Below are 21,386 nucleotides of genomic sequence, written 5' to 3'. Positions count from 1 at the left end.
ACTCAAGCATGACTTAATAGCAGAGATGACATTTGAGTCCGTTTTTTTAGTGACCACTACCACATGCCTTTGGGCTTGACCCTGATTGATGGCCTCTGGAGAGGATCCTGCAGCTACCCAGATTCAAGGTTGGCTCCAAAATGAGGAAGGTGATAGCCTTTTAACAACGCCCTAAGGCCCTGTTGCTAGCTGTAGGACAGAGTAGTAAAAGGTTTGTAAGATGTCTGTGGGTGGGGGTTTTCCAACACCAAACTAAAGTGTACTGCTTGGGTTGGGTGCAGAAGTGTGGGTGTGGCTTTGGCTTGTTGGAGCTTTTGCCCACTTGGAGACCATGGATGTAATGACCTTCAGCATAGGGCCTGTCACACAAACTCTGAGGCCTAGGCTGAATTAAAGAACTAATGGGCACTTGTATGGCTTGATGCTTCTGGTTGGGTGATTTCTGGCTTACAGAAGGATGGTTCTCACTATAGGAAATCTTTGATGTAACTGTCAAATAATTGTCAGTTCAGATACTATGTAAAAGCTAACCCAAAGACAAAAGGCCTTAGACTAAAATAGAAATAAGTGACTGTAAAGAAACCAAAGAACATATACCAAAGCCCAGTTGCCTACATCATAGTGGAGAAATAAGAGATTAACAAGAGCAAGGTGTACCCCATTTGTATCAGAATCACACCACTTAACAAGTAACTTGAAACAGATGGATCTCAAGTTTAAGGCTGGTCCTGACAGCTGAAGCCCAGGCAGTTTCCAGTAGCCCCTTACTTCAGACACAGGCAGGCCTCTCCACATTTGTTTTTTGTTTTTGTTGTTGTTGTTTTGGTTTTTAAAGACCGGGTTTCTCTGTATAGCCTTGGCTGTCCTGGAACTCACTTTGTAGACCAGGCTGGCCTCGAACTCAGAAATCCGCCTGCCTCTGCCTCCCAAGTGCTGAGATGAAAGGCAAGTGCCACCGCGCCCGGCTCACATTTGGTATGTTTATTAGCCCACATTTTGAAGCAGTTCATGACCAGCATTGTGCTTTGGGTTTTTGTTTTTTTTTGGTCTTGTTTTTGGTTTGCAATAAAGAAGAGCATTTCTTTAAAAGGCACATTTTTGTTAAATAGGCAGGAAAGTTCCCCTCCTGCCTCTTCCTTTGCAGCAATGTACTGCATCCTAGAAACATTCAGCAAAGCAGCCCTTAGCCTCCCCGACCCCCTTTCCCTCCCTCCCAGCAGCTGGGATGAGGGCAGCACTCTGCACAGCTCATTTGATCTTCAGGTCCTTCAAGGCTGACTCCAGGCTCTGCCAAGGAAAGAATGAATAGGCTGGTGTTCAGCCATCCTGCAGATACCTCACACCCATCTCAGCCCCAGATAGGCCCAGGGTAGCTCACCTTCACGTCCCAGATGCTCATGCCGCCATCCATGCCTGTAGTGCAGAACTGCGAGCACTTGGCCTTGCCCCCGCTAAGCACTGAGATTTGGCTGTAAGAAGGTTGGGTTTAGGGGCCAAGCTTGCTGGCCATGAGCTCCCAGACCCCACTCCCATGAGAAATAATACCAAGATGAGGTAGGACTAGCCAGGAGACAAGGCTTGGAGGAGCAGTGTGTCAGGTGAGGGGAACAGTCCTGGCTATGGAACAAGACGCTCAAGGCCTAGACCTGAATGCATGGGGAATGTAGAGTGCTGAGCTGAGGGCAAGGGGACTAGGAAGGGAGGACACAGTGCCTGATACTGAACAACCCTGGAGGCTGGGCTTAGACACTGGCTCAAACAACCTCAAAAGGCTTTGCTAGCAGAAGGCCAGCAGAGTACATGCATCCTAGTAAGATACAGGGGTGGACCCCTGTGGCTTATAGCTTTAGGGTTTTACAAAAAGGTTTGGATTCCTTCACCTGGGAAGGAATCTAGCAAGATACCCACCCCCAAGAAGCCCACCAGTCACTCTCCTGCATCCTAGAGGCGCCAGTGTGCCCAAGCGAGCCCTAGCCAGCCAGATATGTAGAGCCAGGATGACTGCTAAGTTCCTTCTGTTGGAGCGCAGCCTGGAAGTCTGCCTGCTTCCCTCTAGTCCTGGCCTGTCCCATCACCCCCATCCTCCCTGTCCCCACTCTGCAGCCCCACCTCCCTCTGGCTCCCACCCAGCCCTCAGAGTGGGTCTTAGGTCTCTGGAAGCACCTGACACTGTTCTTGTGCAGTGAATCCAGGCCGGCCCCAGTGGCTGCACCCCCCTCAGAGCTGGCCTTCTTGTCCAGGTTCTGGAAGCGCTCTCGGGCTGTCATGCCTCGCTGGGAGCTCTGCTTGGGCACATCCAGCCGGCCACCGAAGCTCAATGTCATCGTAGCATTGTCATAGGTAAACAGCACCGGGAAGCAGTCGTGGCCCTAAGGAGGGAATGGGTGCCACTGAAGATCATCTGCAGTAGGGACTCTAAAACAGGGAAACTGAGGCCAGAGGTGAAACATGGTAAGGAGGCATCTGGCAGCCTCTGAGGGCTACCAGGAAATGGATACCCCAGGACAGAGAGACAAGAGACCTTAACCCTAGATGCATCAAGTAGGGGCAGATAAGAAGGCTCTCCTCCCCACGCCCCAGCAAGACGTGCATCTACTTCATGTGTGGCTGGGACTCTTAATTTGGGCAGACCTCCACCCCAGCTGGGTGATCCTCCAGGCAGAAAAAAAGCTCTCCATATTAACAGAAAAGTGAACAGAAGGGACAGTAGCTTTGGGGACACTTGGTAACCCTGAGTCCATTCCCAGGGGCCTGTCTCTAAAACTTTTACTTTTTAAAAAAAATTTGGAGTGGAAGGGGGGGTTGCGCGTGCGCACACACACGAGAGCCATGGGTGCTTATAGAGGTCAGAGGTGAGAGTTGGTTCTCTCCTTTGACCCTGTGGGTTCCAAAAATTGAACTCAAAGTCATCATGGTTGGCAGCAATACCTTTACCCTCTGATCTGAGCAACCTCATGTGCCTTTTCAGTTAGACGCAACCTTGTCATTTGCACTGACCCATGTGAGCACAAATGTTAGGGCACAATTTTAGGACCCTTGTACACTTGTAGACAATTGGGGAAGCACCGGAAACAAAACTTCCATCCATGACACCCACACTGGATAGATGTGCCAGCAAGAACATCTGCAATGCCACTTACTCAGGAGGCTGAGGCAGGAGGACTGTATGGCTGGCATCATCTGGAGGGATGGCACCTCAGGTTTGAAGTAGCCTTTTGTCGTGACTGTTATCTAAGATTTTTATGGTGCTCTTTTGAAGGAGTCTCAGAGCCTTCGCATTTGCATAACTTAGTCACAGAAGCATCCCTGGCAACCCAGGCTGTCTCCTATGGCTGAGAACCGCTTGATGACAGTGGACATTGACTTGCTAAGGTGCCTTTTGTGTAACAGTAAAAAGCTTGTAGGAAGCTGTCTGAGTTCAGTCCTTGAGAGGCTAGGCTGATCGCCCAGCTGCTGAGAAGCCTAAATTCATCCAGCACTGGTTCTCTTTGCTTTGGTCATTCATGTAACCCAGAACAGACAGAGGCTGGCCTACATTACAAAGTGAATTAAAGGCTAGCATGAAGAACATAAAGGGGAAAGAGAAGACTAGCCTAGGCTACATAGTGAGACCTTAAAAATTCCTTGGGCCACACATTTACAGGAATTTTGTTAACCACCACGTGAACCAAACTATTCTGTATAATAAATGGATGAAGGAAGGAAAGCAGGAGAGGGAGGGAAGGATGAGTGAAGAGACGACTTACTGGCCCCTCCCAGATGCCACTTACCGCTGCCACTAGACTATTTTCTGTGATGAAGGTGACGGCCAGGAGTGGTAATGTCTCAGAGGCCAGGGTTGCCACACTGAAAGAGAGACTGAGTCAGCTACATCATTCCCTCCACTCCCCCACCCTCTTGCTCTGGGCTTCAGTTGCAGTTACTCTCCCCACATCTCTAGCCCCATACTCACGCCATCTTCTTGTCAGCATCTACCAGGCATACAGTGCTGTCATGGCTGACCCAAGCAACTCGGCTCCCACTGGCCGAGAAGCAGACACCATGCACCCAGCCACAGCTGCTGCTCGATTCAAACATCAGCTCCCCAAAGGGCATCTTGGAGCCCCACGGTGTAGGGGCTGGCCGTTCTTCCACCTCCTTGATATAGGCAGAGAAGATCCTGCAGGGGAAAGTGAGAAGAGGAGGGGTTGGGAGGAGCCTGAGAAGGAGGTCCTCCCCAAAGCCAGATAAATACACTTGGGCCTGTGGATCCTAGACCTGAACCTGAGGGACTGGCATATTCAGGCTTGATGGAGTCTGAGCCTCTGCTCTCGTTACTAAGATGGGGCTGGAATGGGATGGGAAGCCTGCTAGCTCAGCTTCTTGTGACCCGGCACCCTTGGGATCCTGATCTGAAAACTGACTGAACTAGTATGGTCTAGTCCCTGCAGGCCAGATATTTACAACCAGTCCCCAGAGCAGCTCTTGTGCTCCAGTTCTGCCCTCTCCTCTTGAACCACACAATGCACATCTATAATGGAGGATCACAGATTAGGTAGCCTGGGCTACACAGCAAGACACTATCTCAAGAAAATGAAAGCGGCAGGCAGCGGGTGTGTGCTAACCTAAAGCCCAGTGAGACGGCACAGTCTCTGGGCTGAGGGTCAGGAAAGGGGTCTCTGGTGCCTACAGTTTCCCAAGAGAGAATTCAGAAGAAGCCTAATCTGCCTGGAGCTGGGAGGAATTTGGGTTCACGGGCCAAGAGAGTCAGGTGGTAGGTCCAGAAGTGAAAAATAACAAAGTTTTGTTGAGGTTACCAGTCATTCATATGCTAGTGGACTAAGCACACACTGTTCTCCTTCAGTAGAAATCAGGAGAGCTGGAGTAGAGGAGGCAGGGGAGGGCTTGGGCAGACTTTGCTGACATTCAAGAGATGGCAAGGACTCCCTCCACCCCAGGGTGCTAACAGGCCACGCAGAGCAGCCTGCTGGACATGAGGAGCTGGGACTCCTCTTCCACCCTCCAAGCCCTGCTGCTTGTCTGATAGGGGACTCCCTCCCAGGCAGCCGTCCAGTTCACCTGCACTTGAAGTCACAGGAGCCTGCTGCCAGGAGCACGTTGTTGGGATGCCAGTCCAGGCTGAGGACTGTGGAGCGGATGGGCTTTTTGATGTGCTTGCACACCCACCTAGACACATGGGTAAGAAAGGCAGGCAGGTGGATAGGTAGCATGGATTGCAGCATTCCAGGGACGGTAGGTTCCCTCTAAGGTCAGAACTCTGTGCCTTGTCACTACCCACCACATAAGATCATGTGGTTCTAAATGGTTAGGGTGGAATATAATATAATATAATGTAAATTCTGTTTCTCCAGACTCAAAACTGTCCTTGTCCTCCAACATGGGAGATTTAAGACAAAGGTGGGACAGGCATCTGACACACACATAAATTATAATAGAGAATTGAATTCCAGGGTAGCCTTGGCTACATAGCAAGACGCTGTCTCAAAAACCTCACCTCGGGTTGGGAATGTGATTGAGCAGCAGGTTCTTAGCATGCATGAAGCACAGACGAGGCGTGGTGGTGCACACCGGTCATCCCAGTATTAGAAGGGCAGAGGCGAGAGGAACACACCCCTGGCTATATACACTGAGCTTGAGGTCGTCCTAGCCTACATTCAGACCCTGTCCTTTTTTAAAAATTGTGGCTGGGTGTTCATGAGTGGTGTCTGAAGGCAGATGCCTACTGACACGTAGGTGTTGAACCCGCTTAGCAGTGCGGCAAGGGAGGCTGGTGGTGGTGCGTGCATGGAGCTCAGTGTAGTATCCCCGGAAGTCCAAGCTGTGGGGTCACTGTAGAGAGGACACTCTGCCTCAGCAGTGAGGCTCAGAAGACAGATGTCCTCGAGTCTCCACATTGCATCTGCCATGTTCAGGGACATTCTGATCTTGCATCACGTAAGCACCCGTACCCCAGCCCAGGTTCCTCCACCCCCAGCCTTCTCTGGCCCCCGCCAAGCACCCACCAGTCATTCTCCTGCTCAAAATAACAGATGGAAATGACGCGGGAGCCGCTGCCCACGGCGAACTTGTTCTCCTTGGGGGCCCAGCGCACACAGCGGGCAGCTCGATTGATCCGCAGGATGACCAGTGTGGGCTTCCACGTGCGGCCCTTCAGCGTCCACACATAGGCATTGCGATCTGTGCCGCAGGTCACAATGCGGTTACTCTCAGGGGCCCAGTCGATGCCTGCAGGGTCAGGTCAGAGGACGTAAGACTAAAGGCACCCAAGCTACAGCGGCCATGTCCATATCTTTAACTGTGGTGCCCAGGGATTTGCTCATACTAACCAAGTGCTCTACCATTGAGCCAAGCATTCAGCCCCACTGGAAATTTTTAGGCAGGTGTTCTACAGTCGAACCATGACCCTGCCCCTGACTGGGGGATTCAATGTAAATGCTCTACTGCTGAGACCCATGACCACTGGAGAACTCCAAGGAGGTGCTGTACTGCTGAGCAGCATCCCCCACCCAGCCCTCATGCTCTAGGGGTGACTCAAAAACTTGTTAGCAGGGGGGCTAGCAATATTCACCAGCTAACACCAACCATTTTGAAGGTAAAGCCAGGAAACAGGTAAGAACTGTGCCTCCTGATACTGTGCTGCCGATCAGGCCTCTCCTGAACATATTATAATCTCTTTACCACCTTTAAAATTTTATTTTTGCCAGGAGTAGTGGTACATGCCTTTAATCCCAGCACTTGGGAGGCAGAGGCAGGCGGATTTCTGAGTTTGAGGACAGCCTGGTCTACAAAGTGAGTTCCAGGACAGCCAGGGCTACACAGAGAAACCCTGTCTCAGAAAACAAACAAACAAACAAACAAAAACAAAATTATTTATTTACTTAGTGCCTTATATGTGCCATGGCTAGTTTGTGGAGGTCAGAGAACAACTTGCAGGAACTGGATTTTCTGACCATGTGGGTCCTAGAGATGGAACTCAGATCTTCAAGTTTGGCAGTTAAACCCCTTTATCCACTGAGCCACCTTTATGGTCCCTCAATCAACTGGGATCAACTGGGATCAACTGGGATCACCTGGGATCAGTCGTTTTCATTACAACCCAGACTATTCTAGCCAATTCTGAGCAAGTTGCTGGCCACGCTGGCCCTGCCCCGTCCCCCTGCCTCCTCTCACCTGTCACCTGCCCGTTGTGCTCCTTCAGCTCGTGCACCTTGTTCCATTTGGCACCGCTCTTCTCATAGATGTGCACCTCATGGTTGTTGGGGCAGATGGCGATCTCTGTAGGGAGACGGGCATGAGCTTAAGGAGGCAGCATGAGCGCCCACCCTGCCCACCTATGCTCTCCACTAGCGTACTCTTCCAGAGCCAGGCCATCCTCTACCTGCAACCCCTGATGTCCTGCTAGGCCACTCCTGTACCTAGCACTCAGATTCCCCCCGCAGCAGTCTCAGGACCCTGGAGCCTCACCTCATCCCACATCTCTGTGTTAGCAGCAGTCCCGTGACTGCCCTGTCTCCATGACGTTCCTCTTGGCCCTGGGGCCCTCCTACCCACTCTGCCCTTAAAGTGTTTCACATTCTGTGTGTTTGTGTGTGCGCGCACACGCGTGCGTGAGCCACAGCATGGGAATGCAAGTCAGAGGACACCCTGTCTTGAGTTCTTTCCCTCCACTATGTAGGTTCTGTCGCCCAAACTCATAAAGCTTGCTTGGCAAGCAATGCTGAGCCATCTCCCTGGCCCATTTTGTTGATTTTTGGAAAAAGGTTTCACTGTGTAGCTCAGGCTGGCTTCACACTTATAAGCCCTCTGCCTCTGTCTCCTGAGTTCTGAGATGATACCCGTGGACCCCCACCCACCAGAGCAGATCCAGGAGGATCACCCAACACCTCCCTTTCTACCCGCCTGGCCACCTCTGCCTGCTCTCCCATTCTATGCCGCTCTCCCAGGAGCAACCACTTGCTTTAAGCAGAGATCCAAGATGTGGAGTCTGGCTGCACCCCACCCCTCAAAGCTGTCCCACTACCCTGTCACTCCATTGGACCCAGCAATCCCAGTTCGGAGGCCACCCTGCAGAAGCGAGCACTCACGTGTACGGTCCTTGTTCCAGGCATGGCAGCTGATGGGCTCCACCAGGAAGCTGTGGTAGGCCATAGTCACTTGTCTCCTGGGCCTAGGGAGGGAGGCAGAATGCAGGTCACCTGTGCCCTGCTCTTGGCAGGGAGGAACAGTCAGCTCACCCTAGTTTCCTGACTGGCCAAGTATGTTACAGCCTCCCCATGAGCCCGTGTCCCTCATCCCAAGAAAGCAGGTGACACAGATGACCCAGGCCGCAGATAGCTGGAACAGAGCATGGGACCCTGAACCACATAAGCCTGCTACTTTTCACCTGTGCCTCAGTTCCTTCCGAGTGGAGGATATGCCCCTGCACCACGCACACACACAGTCCCATATAAGAGCAATGTAAAAATTAAACAATATCCCTAACCCAACTTACAGCAGAGCCTGGCTCAAAATGCAGTTGGGCCAGTCAGTGCCCTGAGGGTTGAGCAAAGCAGGGAAAGTAGATAAGACAGCTGGCACTCTGGGGCAGGCTCAGAGCTGGGCTCCCGCAGCTTCCTCCCCTACACGCAGGTTCAGAGGACTCTGGGACTGAGGAGGGACGCCCAGCCTTCAGGCTTCCCAACAGCCTCTCCTGGCTAAGGAGCTGCCTCGGAGCCCTTGGCAGCCTTGGCTGGCGCACGGCCCCTCCCCCCCAGGGCATTCACCTTGCTTCTCCCACATCCTGCCAGATGTGTTTCTTAGCCATTCCAACCCATATTTTCATGCCTGGGATCTCTTCTTTGTCTTTTCTCTCTAGTCTTAATCCACTATGACACTCATCCAAAAATACCCAAAGTCACCTCCCCCAAATCCCTGCTCTGTCCAACCCCTTCCCTCACCTCCCCAGACTCAGGATGTTTCGAGAATATGGAGAGACATCATGGCACTGTCGGCCAGCTGTGTAAGCCAAAGCTCACCTCTGCCCCACCCCCACCCCACCTCCAGCTGAGGGGAGAGGAGAGTGGGGTGGTATACCTAGGCTGGGCTTGACAGCACATGTCTGTAATTCCAGCAATGGAAGAATAAGATTTGAGGCCACCCTGAGCTACCCAGACCTTGTCTCAAAAAACAACCAGAGGGGCTGGTGAGATGGCTCAGTGGGTAAGAGCACCCGACTGCTCTTCTGAAGGTCCAGAGTTCAAATCCCAGCAACCACATGGTGGCTCACAACCATCTGCAACAAGATCTGACTCCCTCTTCTGGAGTGTCTGAAGACAGCTACAGTGTACTTACATATAATAAATAAATAAGTCTTAAAAAAAAAAACAACCAGAGCTGGGGATGTAGCTCAGTTGGCAGAGTGCTTGCCTAGCGCTAGTGAGGGTTCCCTCCTCAGCACCACATAAATCCAGTGTGTTGATACAAGCTTAAGAGACAGAGGCAGGAGAATAATCCTAAATTCAAAGTCATCTCCGGCACATAGTGAATTCTATCCAAGCCAGTCTGAACTATGCGGAATGCTGTCTTATAAAGCGATGACAACACTGTACAGCCAGTAGGTGATCTAGAAGTGGGCTGCTGGGCTGGCTGGGTGTATTCAGTGGGTAAATGCACTTGCGGCCAAACCTGACAAGCTGAGTTCCATCCCTGGGAGCCATGTGATGGAAGGAGAGAGACCTGGCTCCCTCAGGTTGTCCTGTACTCTCCACATGCATGCGTGGCGCAGACGTGAACACACAGACAAGTAAACAGAAAAACGTCTAGGAAAGATTAACACAGAAGGAGCCAATTGTGGCCGGAGAGATGCTCAGCGGTTAAGAGCACCAACTGCTCTTCCAGAGGTCCTGAGTTCAATTCCCAGCAACTACTTGGTGGCTCACAACCATCTGTAATGAGATCTGATGCTCTCTCTGGTGTGTCTGAAGATAGCAATGGTGTACTCATATACATAAATCTTAAGGAAAAAAAAAAAGCCAGTTGGCTTGTCCACAAAATGCATAATGCCCTCTCTGGCCCCACAAGCTAACGTTGAGCCACACGGGCACACTCTTGCCTCAGACCTATGCTCAGGCTGCTCCCTCAGAGTATAATGCTCTTCACTGAGACACAGACACACCCTGCTCTGGCCCCAGATCCTTGGCCACTTTCAATCTCGGCTCCGTTGCATCAAGAACCTTCCGCAGCGCATTCCCCAGTGAGCCCTGCCCCTGGCCTGTCCATCTCCTGCTTAGAGGTGAAAACCTCAATTCCAGATACAACAGGGACATTCTAGAAAGTTCCTGGGGTGGCATAGGACACTTGTGCCAACAGAAAGAAGGACTATGTGTCATCACAACCGGCTGTAACTCATGCTCTGAGGGACCTGGTGCGCTCTGCTGGCCTCCACAAAGCACTGCGGTCACTTGTGCATACCCACAGACACACAATTAAAATCTTTTTTTTTTTTTAATGATCCAAACTAGAACCTCTAGTTTGGATCATAGCTCTATCATTGGTGGCTTTATTAGTCTTATAGGGCTCCCTTTTCTACAAAAGGCTTCACCCTAAAAGGAGACGCATGCCTTTTACTCAGGAGGCAGGGGCAGGAAGATCTCTGAGTTCCAGGCCAGCCTGTTCTATGGAGTGAGTTCCAGGCCAGCCAGGGCTACCCAGAGAAACCCTGTCTCGAAACAGAAAAAGATTAGCAGAGGAAGCTTGAAGTCAGCCTAATCCATAAGGCAGATTAGCAGGGCATGGCTAAACTAGAAGCCGCTCAAAAGCCCAGCTGAGCTCTGCTTGGCGCCTGTATTCTAGTGGAAGTCCAGGGCTGTAGTCTGGGGGCAGAACCGGACTTCCTAGTGCCTGATATTATGCTGTCGCCAGCAGCAGGCTCCATGTGTCTTAGTGGATAATTTAAGACAACTGGGGGAGCCCTGACCCATTCCCTGGAACCTAAAGGTTGTGTATGGAAGCAGTAAAAAGCTGGTTAACACTAACCAGAAGCATAGGGTGACCAAGTAAAGGGTTCACACACATCTACCAGCCAATCACACTTCAGCAGGAGTGTTGACAGCACAGGGGAGGCAGACAGGGGAAGGGGAATCCTCTTCTCATCATGTCTGAAACACAACCCAACTAGCAGAGCTCCCCACCACCCAAAGGGGAGGGGCAGGGATGACACCCACTGCCTGTCATCCACCTTCATGTACACCGCAGCTGTGCAGAGTGGTGCACACCTTTAAAACTCAGAACTCACAGCAGAGGTAGGTGGATCTCAGTGAGTACAAGGCCAGCCTGGGCTACACAGAGTTCCTGGACAGCCAGGGCTACACAGTGAGATCCTGTCTGTCTCTCTCAGGGAGAGGGGGAGGGGGAGGCAGAGGGAGAGAGACAGGGAGGGAGAGGCGTGTGGGTGGAGATACAAACCTGTAACCCTGGCACGCAGGAAGCCGAGGAGAATTTTTACTTACTTATTTTGGTACTGCTGGGATCTGACCCAGGGCCTGTACACTATGGCTGAGCCACACCCTGAGACCTCCCTCTCATTCATCTGTCAAAGAGGTGGCCCAGGGGGACTGGGAAACCTGTTCCTGTTCTATTATTGCCTGGGAAACAGAGACCCTGGGGGAGCCTGAATCAAACTTCCTGTCTGGCCATCTCCTGCCAGCACAGCGCTGGGTCTCTGTTCTCCCAGGAGCAGGGCCCACACAGGGTTACTCCCTGCCAGTCGACCCAGGGCTGGGAGGGGCAAGGGAAGGAGTGTGGAACGGAGCTGTCATGCTGAGGAATGGCCTGTTTCCCTTGAAATTCCTAGAAGGGGCACTGAATGGTGCTTTGGGTCTTCAAAGTGACTTGGGGTTTTTATCCTGAGAATGCCCCAAAACATAAAAGACTAGGATTTTTGGCATGATGCTAAGTTTTTTAGACAGGAATTCTTTTTTTATTTTTAAGGTTTATTTATTTTATGTATGAGTACTCTATCTGCACATACACCCATGTGCCAGAAAAGAGCATTAGATCCTACTATAGATGGTTGTGAGCCACCAGGTAGTTGCTGGGATTTGAACTCAGGACTTCTGGAAGAGCAGTCAGTGCTCTCAGCCACTGAGCCATCTGACAGAGCCATAGACGTGAATTCTTACTGTGCCTGGTAGCACGTGCAGGTCAGTAGTCCCTTGCACTCTACAGACTAAGGCAGGAGGAGGGTCAGGAATTTGAGGCCAGCTTCATATACAAGAGAAACTGAGGGGTTGTTTTGTTTTCTTTTACATTGTTGGGGATGGTACCCCAAACCTTGTACATTCTAAGCAGGGGCTCTACCACTGAGCTACACCCCAGCCCCTCACTGGGGGATTCTAGGCAGGGGCTCTACCACTGAGCCACACCCCAGCCCCTCACTGGGGGATTCTGGGCAGGGGCTCTACCACTGAGCCACACCCCAGCCCCTCACTGGGGGATTCTAGGCAGGGCCTCTACCACTGAGCCACGCCCCCAGCCCCTCCCTGGGGGATTCTAGGCAGGGGCTCTACCACTGAGCTACACCCCCAGCCCCTCACTGGGGGATTCTAGGCAGGGGCTCTACCACTGAGCCACACCCCCAGCCCTTGGGGATACTTCCTGACCATTGCTAAATGACTTCCACACTCCTGCAATCTGTATCAAGGAATGTTGTGTGGAGGAAAATGCCTGGTTGCATCGCAGTGATGTATCAACAACTGGGAGAGGCCCTCTGTGTTCCTAATGGAACAAGTGGTCAGAAAAGCCAGACGCTTCTACCTCAGGACACCCACGGCTGGGGAGGACCTACGCAGCTCCCTTCCTAAGCCTGCCAGCCAGAGCCTCAGGCCCCTTTGCTGCCAAGGACATTCTTCCAGTGCCTGGGTCTTAGAGTTCCTTCCAAGAATGCTGGGTTAAAACTCTCCAGCAGGGTGCGCTGCTGAACATCGGAGACATGGCGGGCTGAGGCTACGGGATCAGGAGTTTGAAGCCAGCTTGGGCTTCATAGGGAGAACCTGTGATTGATAGAAATGGATGGATGGATGGATAGATAGGCAGGCAGGCAGGAGGCAGATAAGACAGGTAAGGGGCTGGTAAGATGGCTCACCGGGTAAAAGTGCTTGCAGCCAAGCCTGATGACCTGAGTTTGATCCCCAGGACCCAGGAACGAAGGAACCAATTAAGGCTTCTAACTTGTCCTCTACCCTACCCCCACCCCCACACATAAATAAATAAATAAATAAATAAATAAATAAATAAATAAATAAATAAATGTAGTTATAAATAAATAATACTCTATCTCTCTATCTTGGCTGGGTATCCTTCGCCCTGGCCCCTTGGCTTTTCTTGGCTGTGTTTCCTTGAATCACACACACAGTCTGGCTGGATTTGAGACTTAAGCCAAGCCGGGAGTTGCCTGCAGGGAGAACCTTGGCTCCACAGGCAATCCAGGAAGTCCCCGCCTAGCTTGGGAGCTCAGCAAAGTACAGCCAGCAGCAGTTTTTTTTTTTTTTTTTTCTTTTTTATGGTGCTAAGCCTTACTCAACTTCCTGTTGTGGGTAGGAGCCTGGCTGGTGTGAGCAACCCTCCAAACCCACAGTTCCTCCTCTTCTTCCTCCTCCTCCTCTTCCTCCTCTAGACTGTCCTTGAAGACTTACTGAAGGAGGGAAAGTCAAATCCAGCAACACAGATTAAAATAAATTCTAAAATATCGTAAAACACCAGTTTAAAGAACCAAAACAAAAACTTCTCCAAGACCCAGAGGACTCGGTGCTAGCAGGGCTGTGGGGAGATCCTCATCTGTTCCATGCCTTTGAAGGGCCTCGTGCTAACTTCTAATTCCAACAGCTTGTATGAGAACAGACAGAATGTGGGACTGCAGAGACGGCTCTTTGCAGAGAACTCCAGTAGCTCTCAACCACCAAATAAATACTCTAGCTCCAGGGGACAGCATTTCCTACCACCCCAGGGCTCAAGTGTGCCGGCGGGCGCGCGCGCGCACCCAACCCATGAAAATACGTCTTTAAAAAGAGAACAACTTGAGAGGCAGAGGCAGGCGGATTTCTGAGTTCGAGGCCAGCCTGGTCTACAAAGTGGGTTCCAGGACAGCCAGGGCTATACAGAGAAACCCTGTCTCGAAAAAAAAAAAAAAAAAAAAAAAAAAAAAAAAAAAAAAAAAAGAGAGAGAGAGAGAGAGAACAACACTGATGACCTTAGTAACTTGAAAAAGCAAACTTTTAAAGCCCTCTTTCTTAGGGTTGCCTTACTACAGAAAACCCTTTTTATATCAGTGAGTGACAGACTGGAAAAACCCACAGACCACTGAGGAGGCTGGATCACTTGTAGAGCACTTGCCTAGTAAGTTCCAAGGCCCTGGGACCAAGACAGAACAAAATACTTTAATTCTAGTTGGGGTTATTTGTTATTTAAAAGATCCCAAAGTGTGCTCACCTTTAATCTCAGCACTGAGGAGACAGAGCTCTATGAGTTCAAGGCTAGCCTGGGGGGAGGGAAGGAGGGAGGAAGGAGGGGGGGAGAGAGAGAGAGAGAGAGAGAGAGAGAGAGAGAGAGAGAGAGAGAGAGAACCCGCGCCCAGGGGAGAGGAGGAGAGACGACCCTGTCTAAAAGAACAAAACAACCCAGAGTGAAAAAGAATTCACCAGCGTACAATGGCAGCACTTGGGAGGCAAAGGCAGGAGGATTTCTGAGTTCGAGGCCAGCCTGGTCTACAGAGTGAGTTCCAGGACAGCCAGGGCTATACAGAGAAACTCTGTCTCGAAAAAACCAAAATAAATAAATTTTCATTCACACAGATCTTTGCCTTGCACGCTTCATTGTGTGTCTTTGAGTGCCCATGGAAGTCGGGGGATTCGAACGCAGACCCTCAGGATTTCTCACACACACACACACATCTCCACCCCTGTCAGTGCTTTTATTCAATGCTCCATCTCCCAGCCCCGCACATTCTCTTACAGTAGAAGCCAACGTGGTAAATCTATTTCTTTTTTATTGTCCACGTGAAGAAGTTGTACTTCCCTCCAAGTCGCCCCGCAGGGCTGTAGCTTCGGACCCCACCCCACCCTCCCACACCAGTGCAGAAATAAGGTCGGCAGCAGCAGGCAGGCAGGCACACTGCCAAGTGTGCTAGCCACATTTGGCAGCTAAGCCTCCGAATCTGGAAGGTCCCCATTTTCCAGGCAAGGCAAGTTGAGCTCCACAGAGGCGAGGTGGCTCGCCTGCGTCAGCAGCCACACCGCCCCAGGCTGGAGCTGCCTCGCGGGAACAAGCTTCATGGCCAGCACCTGGGCTGGCTCCCAGTTCAGGATTCCAGCCTATCTGCGGGTCCCACCGGGACCTGCCCTGTCCGGGGTGGCCTGGCTGGGTGCCCCTCGAGCCGCCGGGGTCCGCTCGCCCAAGCTGGGTGGAACCAGGAACCTGGACCCCTGCCGGGTATGGTCACTGAGGGATGAGGCGGGGCAGGGGTGCTAGCTCATTTCCCGGTCGCAACAACCCGGAAGGCTGCGGACCGAGGGGGAAGTGACTGGGCGTGGGGCCCTGCGCCCAAAGTAACGGGGCGACACGGGTCGCGGGGATCGAAAGCGGGGCCAGGAAAGCGGAGAGGGGGCGCGAGGCTGGGGCTGTGCCGTCTCGATGGCGTCGAGTGCGCGGGGAATCTCTGCGATTCTTCCCACCGCGCCCCGCATCCCCAGAACGCCGCCCCCCACTAGCTCCTTGCCAGCCCCACCCTCGCCGGGAGCCCCACCAGGTCCCCATGCTCACCGCTCTCCACTCCTCTCTCATCCCCATCCCCCTCACCGTCGAACATCGCCTCGAGTCCCCCTGACTTCTAGGTGGCCTCAGACACCACACACACACCTCGCGACCACCCCGCGCCCCTCACCTCGGGTATCCTCGGCCGCGGACTCTGGACAGTCGACGCGCCGAACCGGCTCTGAGACCCGCGCAGCGCCGCAGCCACTTCCTCGTGGGCGGGGGGCGGGGCCTTCGGGCACAGCCCCGCAGGGACCGGGGGCGGGACCCGGGCGGCTGTGGCCAGAGCTCAGGGCCCGCCCACCCCTCGGGGTACTAAGCCGCCCGGACCTCAGTTAAGTCCAGCTCAGCCCAGAATTCCTCCGGAGATCGCACGCTGTTGCCCCTAACTACTTTCTGAGTGGGGAAACTGAGGCTGGAAGAGGCGGGGGGGGGGGGGGGGGCGCTGTCTGAGCAGCTAGAGGGCGGAAGCCCGAGATCGGGCCACCAAGAATTCAAAGGTTTTGAGGCCACACGCAGGCACCCCGCAACTTAACGACTCCTGCGGAGCCCCGCCCCTCGCACTCTAGGTGCACCCCAGCCGCGGTTCCCCAGACTCTCAGTGTCCCAAAGATGGCAGAGTCGCTGGTGTCCAGGAAGAAGAGCACTGCCACTCCAGGTGACCTCTCGCTTCGGTAGTCCACACACTTCCCTCCAAGTTGCTGAGCAGCTTTGCAGTCAGGTGATGATGCTCTAGGGTCAAGGGTCTTCCAGGTTAGGTGCGTCTCAAGTTCCTTTTGCTGTGCCTCCCACCTTCTGAGAGCTCCTCTCCAGACTCCCAGCAATCTCCTGTATCACTAATTCTGGCTTCCTGGTTAGAGGTGCCTGTGATAACCCACACTTGTCATCCCAGCACTGGGGAGATGGAGGAAGAGAGATGAGATTTGAGTTCACCCTGGACTGCAGAGCTAGTTGAAGGCCAGCCTGGGTTACTTGAAACCCCCTGCCTCTAAAAAACAAAGAAATGGGCCAGTAAGATGGCTCAGATAGCAAAGGTGCTTGCTGCCCAGCCTAAGGACCTGAATTGAACTCCCAGCATTCATAGGGTAGAAGGAAAGACTAGACTTCTTTAGGTAGGTTGTCTTCTGACTTCCACACACATGCCAGCCATAGTGAACTAGAGTGTGTAAACAAACACACACACGCACACGCACCCACGCACGCACGCGCACACACACACACAGGGTAAGCAAATAAATTAATACTTTTTTGTTTTTGGTTTTTGAGCCAGGGTTTCTCTGTGTAGCCCTGATTGCCCTGGAATTAGCTCTGTAGGCCAGACTGCCCTTGAACTCAGAGATCCGCCTCTGTCTCCAAGTTCTGAGTTCTGATGTTAAAGCATCACCATGCCTGGTGTAATAAAATATTCTAAGTTTGGAGCAGTTGCTGCAGTGAACACCCTGCCCATGCTCAGTGATTGTGTGTGTGTGTGTGTGTGTGTGTGTGTGTGTGTGTGTGTGTATACATATATAATGGTGTTGGGATTCAAACTCAAACTCAGGGCCCTGCACACACAGCAGACACTCAGTCACTGAGCTACATCCCCAGCCTTCACTTAAGTCTCCTTAAGTTTCTGGGGCTGGACTTGAAGTTACGTAGGCCTTGAGCTTGTGATTCTCCTGCCTCAGTTCCCCCTGTGCCACCAGACCCACCCAGCTCAGTAAGATTTAGCTCAGATTTCCATGAGTCATCCTCCTGCCACAGACACAGAGGAGCCATGATCCTGTGCCCCCTGCTTTGCTGTTCCTGTAGGTTTGTATCTGTAGCCCTGTGGGACAAGGGCATCCCAGGCTGGCAATCTGTTCGTGCTCGCTCAGCTCCATAAAAGCCCAGCAATGGCCCCAGGAGGCCTTGAGTGATCTGACTCCGTAAGCCTGTCCTCCGTAAGTCCTCTGTCCTGGGCTAGTAACCTAAAGTGACCCAGTGTCTTCAGAGGATGGACAAAGCAAAACCAAGCCCAGGACTCTAGGAAGTGACCCACTACAGAGAAGCCCCTCTCGATGAGCTGTATGCCTGGGGGGCAGTAACCCTCAAGAGGAGGGGAGTCCTCAGAGCAGAGCATAGGACAAGACAATCCTACAGAGAAAACCAGAGCACTGGTCATTTCTGGTCAGCTTAAGCTCAAGCATCTTTCAAGAGGATTAAGATTCGTGGACCAGGTGTTTTGTTTTTTGTTTTGCTTTGTTTTGTTTTATGATGGTGGGTATAACCCAAGGCCTTACACATGCACTGAGCCACACCCCAGCCCCTCACAGAGGGTGAGTCTATTCAGTTCTTCTCTGAATGAGATGGTAGGAGCTTGCACCTCTTGAGAAGAAAGTCACTGTGGGTAGTGTTGACTTTCTGCTCACTCTGTCTGGTGTGAGGTGCTGCTCTGAGGTGAGCAGCTGGGCTCCACCTCACCCTTCTGTGCTGCCACAAGCTGTGGAGCCAAGTGACCATAGACTGAAAACTTTGAAGCCATGAGGAAACGCAGATCATGCAAGTGTACTTATATGCGTGTGTGTGTGTGTGTGTGTGTGTGTGTGTGTGTGTTTGCCAAAGGTCAGCTTTCCTCAGGCAGCTTGTGTTTTGAGTTTCTCACAGAGTGTGTTAGGTTGACAGAACTTTGCACCCCAGGGATCCTCCTGATTTCACCCTCAGTGGTGCTAAGATCATAGGTACATGTCACTATGCCACTTTTTGTTCATTTTGAGACAGGTTCTCTCAGTGTAGCCCTAGCTGGCCTGAATTCACAATGACCAGCCTGCCCCTGCCTCCTGAGTACTAGGATTAAAAGTGTGTGCCACCATGGCCAGATAGCTTTTCTTTTTCTTTAAAGAAAATCGACTTTTATTTTATGTGTATAGATGTGTTGCTTACATGTCTGTGCACCAAGTGTATGCAGTACCCTCAGGGGTTGGAAGTGAGCATCAGGTACCCTGCAACTCAAGTCGCTGTTGTTGAGAGCCACTGTATGGGTGCTGGGAATTAAATTCAGGTCCTCTGCAAGAGCAGCAAATGATCTTAATCAATGAGCACCCCTCCCCCCCAGATAGGGTCCCTCTCTAGCCCTGGTTGTCCTGGAATTCATCATGTAGACTTTCTTGGCCTGCCTCTGCCTCTGTGTAGGACTAAAGGCATGTGCCACAACATCTGGCTTTTTTTTTTTTTTAATTGGGTTCAGGGCTGGAACTTGGCTCCTTACAAAACAAGCACTCTGCCATTTCTCCAGCCCTTTCTTTTTTAAAGCTTATTTTGATTCTATGTGCATTGGTGTTTTGTCTGCATGTATGTCTGTGTGAGGGTGCCAGATCTTGGAGTTACAGACAGTTGTGAGCAGCCGTGTGGGTGCTGGGAATTGAACCCAGGTCCTCTGGAAGAGCAGTCAGTGCTCTTAACTGCTGAGCCATCTCTCCAGGCCCCTTGTTTGTGTCAGTTGCCATGGCCATTAAAAACAGAAGGTTCAGATGGTTCAATGACTTCTGCCAGTTGCCATATGACCTCCACATGTGCACTGTGGTGTGCACATCCCTGATACAATATAAATAAATATACAATAAAAACTAACACAGAAAGGAAACCTCAAACTGCAAAGCTCTCCCCCACACCCACATCGCTCCACCTTCCACCTCTGGATCTATAGCCCAGGCTGGCCCAGAATTCAATCTCCTCCTGCTTGCTGGGATTACACTGACAGGGGGCACCATCAAGAGGGAGCTTTATGACCTCAAGTGAAGCAAATCTTTGGAGAAGAGGGCTTGGGGGACAGCACCTTGGAGAGCTTTCTGTCTCTTCCAGGAATGTGCCTTGTAAACGAAGTTGAGCCACTCTCCTATCTCTGCTGCATCTCTGCTTTCCCAGAAATGTAGCCTCATGCAGGTCACTTAGGAGGAGGGAGTCGGGTGGGGCCGGTACAGCATCTTCCATTAGCATGTGCTGCTGACTCTCAGCTCTCCCTCCCCCACCCCCTGCATCAGTCTTGCTGCCTCCCAGGCACAGCTGACTGGACCAGTCTAGATAGTGGGAGATCTTCCTCTGCAGCTCTAGATATAATGTCCTCTTTGTCGCAAGGGCCTAAACAAGGACCCTGACACCAAGACACACAGCCTGAAAACTGTTAGCCAGACAGAAGGGAAACTTCCAGCCACCCAAGACCACACCTCTGTGTAAAGTGGGCAAAGGTCCACAGCGGGGATGTCCACCAGCAGCTCATGGCACCCCGGTGCAGTTCTCAAGGGCCCTCAGCTGCACGGCCCATCTTCCCAGTCAGGACATTCCACGGACAATTGTGAAATTCAAGTCTAGAGTGGATACCCTCCCTTTAGTGTGTTCCTTACAAGGTTCCAGATCCTGGTAGGTAATTCCAGCACTCGGGAAGATCCCTATCCTTGCCCAGTAGGGAGCATGCCTAGCCCAGTGGATGCTGCTCGGGCTCTGGTTAGTCACTCCCTTCTTTGGGGACGTGAGTTTGTCAGCCCGCAAGTGTAGTGGTCTACAGAGCTCTCCAGAGGTCTTGTGTACAGTCAGCCCCTGTTCTGGCATATTCACGTCCACAAGTCTGTGTGTTTACAGAGAAGCTCCGGGCTTCAGAGGCACAGAAAGGAGGCTGGGAGCATGGGAGCTGAGAAGGCAGGGCCAGCAGGCCAACACTCAGGTGCCACTGCTACGACTCTCTCATGGAGACAGTAAGGTTTGCCATGAGTCATCAGAAGGGCCACTGTCTTTGTAAATATCATGACATCCTCTGAGACCCTTGCTAACCAGCCCCTAGTGGAATACAAACTACTGTCCAGGACCCGGGGCCAGGGCCCAGTTGGAAGTGTGCCAGCCTGGTATGCACAGGGGCCTGGATTCTATCCTCAGCATCATGTAAGCCATGCATGTAATTCTGACACACAAGGTGTAAGCCAGAGGATCAGCCGTTCAAGGTCATCCTTACTTATATAGCAAGTTCCAGGCCAGCCTGGGACACACAAGACACTGCTTCAGAAAGATAAACAAAGATTGCCTATCTGGCTTGTCCTGTGCAGTGGAATGAAGAGATGGCCTCATACTATTCTAGATTCATTTTTGATGTTGGTGTTGGTAGACAGGGTCTTGATAGTTTTGGCTGGCTTAGAACCTACTACATAGACCAGAGTAGCCTCAAAGTTACAGCAATCCTCCTGCCTCCGCCCCCTAAGTGAATCCTCAACCCACTTAGATCTACACCTAGAATGGTCCTTCGTCCTGCCCATACGTGATACTGAGTTAGGGTGGAAATATCTCAGGCCAGGCATAGGAATCTCTAAGCCAAGCTAGCAACAGCCCCCTTTTCTCTGCTTATGGATGGAGTACAGGAAAGAGACTGGCTAGACCATGGCCTCCCAGAGCATGCTCTAACTGGCTTTGCTCACCAGTACAGGAGGGATTCTCCATGGCTCCTCAGCTCTCCAGTACAGGGCTTCTGCACCAACTTTACAGATGGAATGCAGTGTCCCGGGACCCATCAACAAATGCCCCTGTTCCCCATGAGGCACATTAGTGTTTTTGTGCCTTGAACTTGCAATCCTCCTGTCTCAGTCTTTTTTTTTTTTTTTTTT

General features: G+C 51.9%; 1 protein-coding gene across 1 annotated transcript; it reads right to left on the bottom strand.

Annotated features, from left to right (window-relative positions):
* Nucleotides 1–966: 966 nt before the first annotated feature.
* On the bottom strand, nucleotides 967–16,000 carry Arpc1b (actin related protein 2/3 complex subunit 1B). The gene is made up of 10 exons (XM_021162141.2): nucleotides 15,914–16,000; nucleotides 8,085–8,167; nucleotides 7,171–7,275; nucleotides 6,003–6,225; nucleotides 5,059–5,166; nucleotides 3,953–4,159; nucleotides 3,771–3,846; nucleotides 2,164–2,369; nucleotides 1,379–1,469; nucleotides 967–1,287 (listed from the first exon to the last, which is right to left on the bottom strand). The coding sequence occupies exons 2-10, from the start codon at nucleotides 8,146–8,148 to the stop codon at nucleotides 1,249–1,251; spliced, it is 1,119 nt and encodes a 372-aa protein (XP_021017800.1). The 5' UTR covers nucleotides 8,149–8,167; nucleotides 15,914–16,000; the 3' UTR covers nucleotides 967–1,248.
* Between the last annotated feature and the right edge of the window lie 5,386 nt (nucleotides 16,001–21,386).

The sequence above is a fragment of the Mus caroli genome, chromosome 5 (genome assembly GCF_900094665.2).
Source record: "Mus caroli chromosome 5, CAROLI_EIJ_v1.1, whole genome shotgun sequence".
In the NCBI taxonomy this organism is placed as follows: Eukaryota; Metazoa; Chordata; class Mammalia; order Rodentia; family Muridae; genus Mus; species Mus caroli.
The sequence above is the reverse complement of the archived record's forward strand: the minus strand, read 5'-3'. Positions and strand labels throughout refer to the sequence as shown.

Coding starts and splice junctions, on each gene's coding strand:
- Arpc1b (XM_021162141.2), bottom strand. CDS start 8,148: ATGGCCTACCACAGCTTCCTGGTGGAGCCCATCAGCTGCCATGCCTGG. Junction 6,226..7,170: donor GCACAACGGGCAGGTGACAG/GTGAGAGGAGGC, acceptor CTGACCCTGCAG/GCATCGACTGGGCCCCTGAG. Junction 5,167..6,002: donor TTTGAGCAGGAGAATGACTG/GTGGGTGCTTGG, acceptor CCATGTGTCTAG/GTGGGTGTGCAAGCACATCA.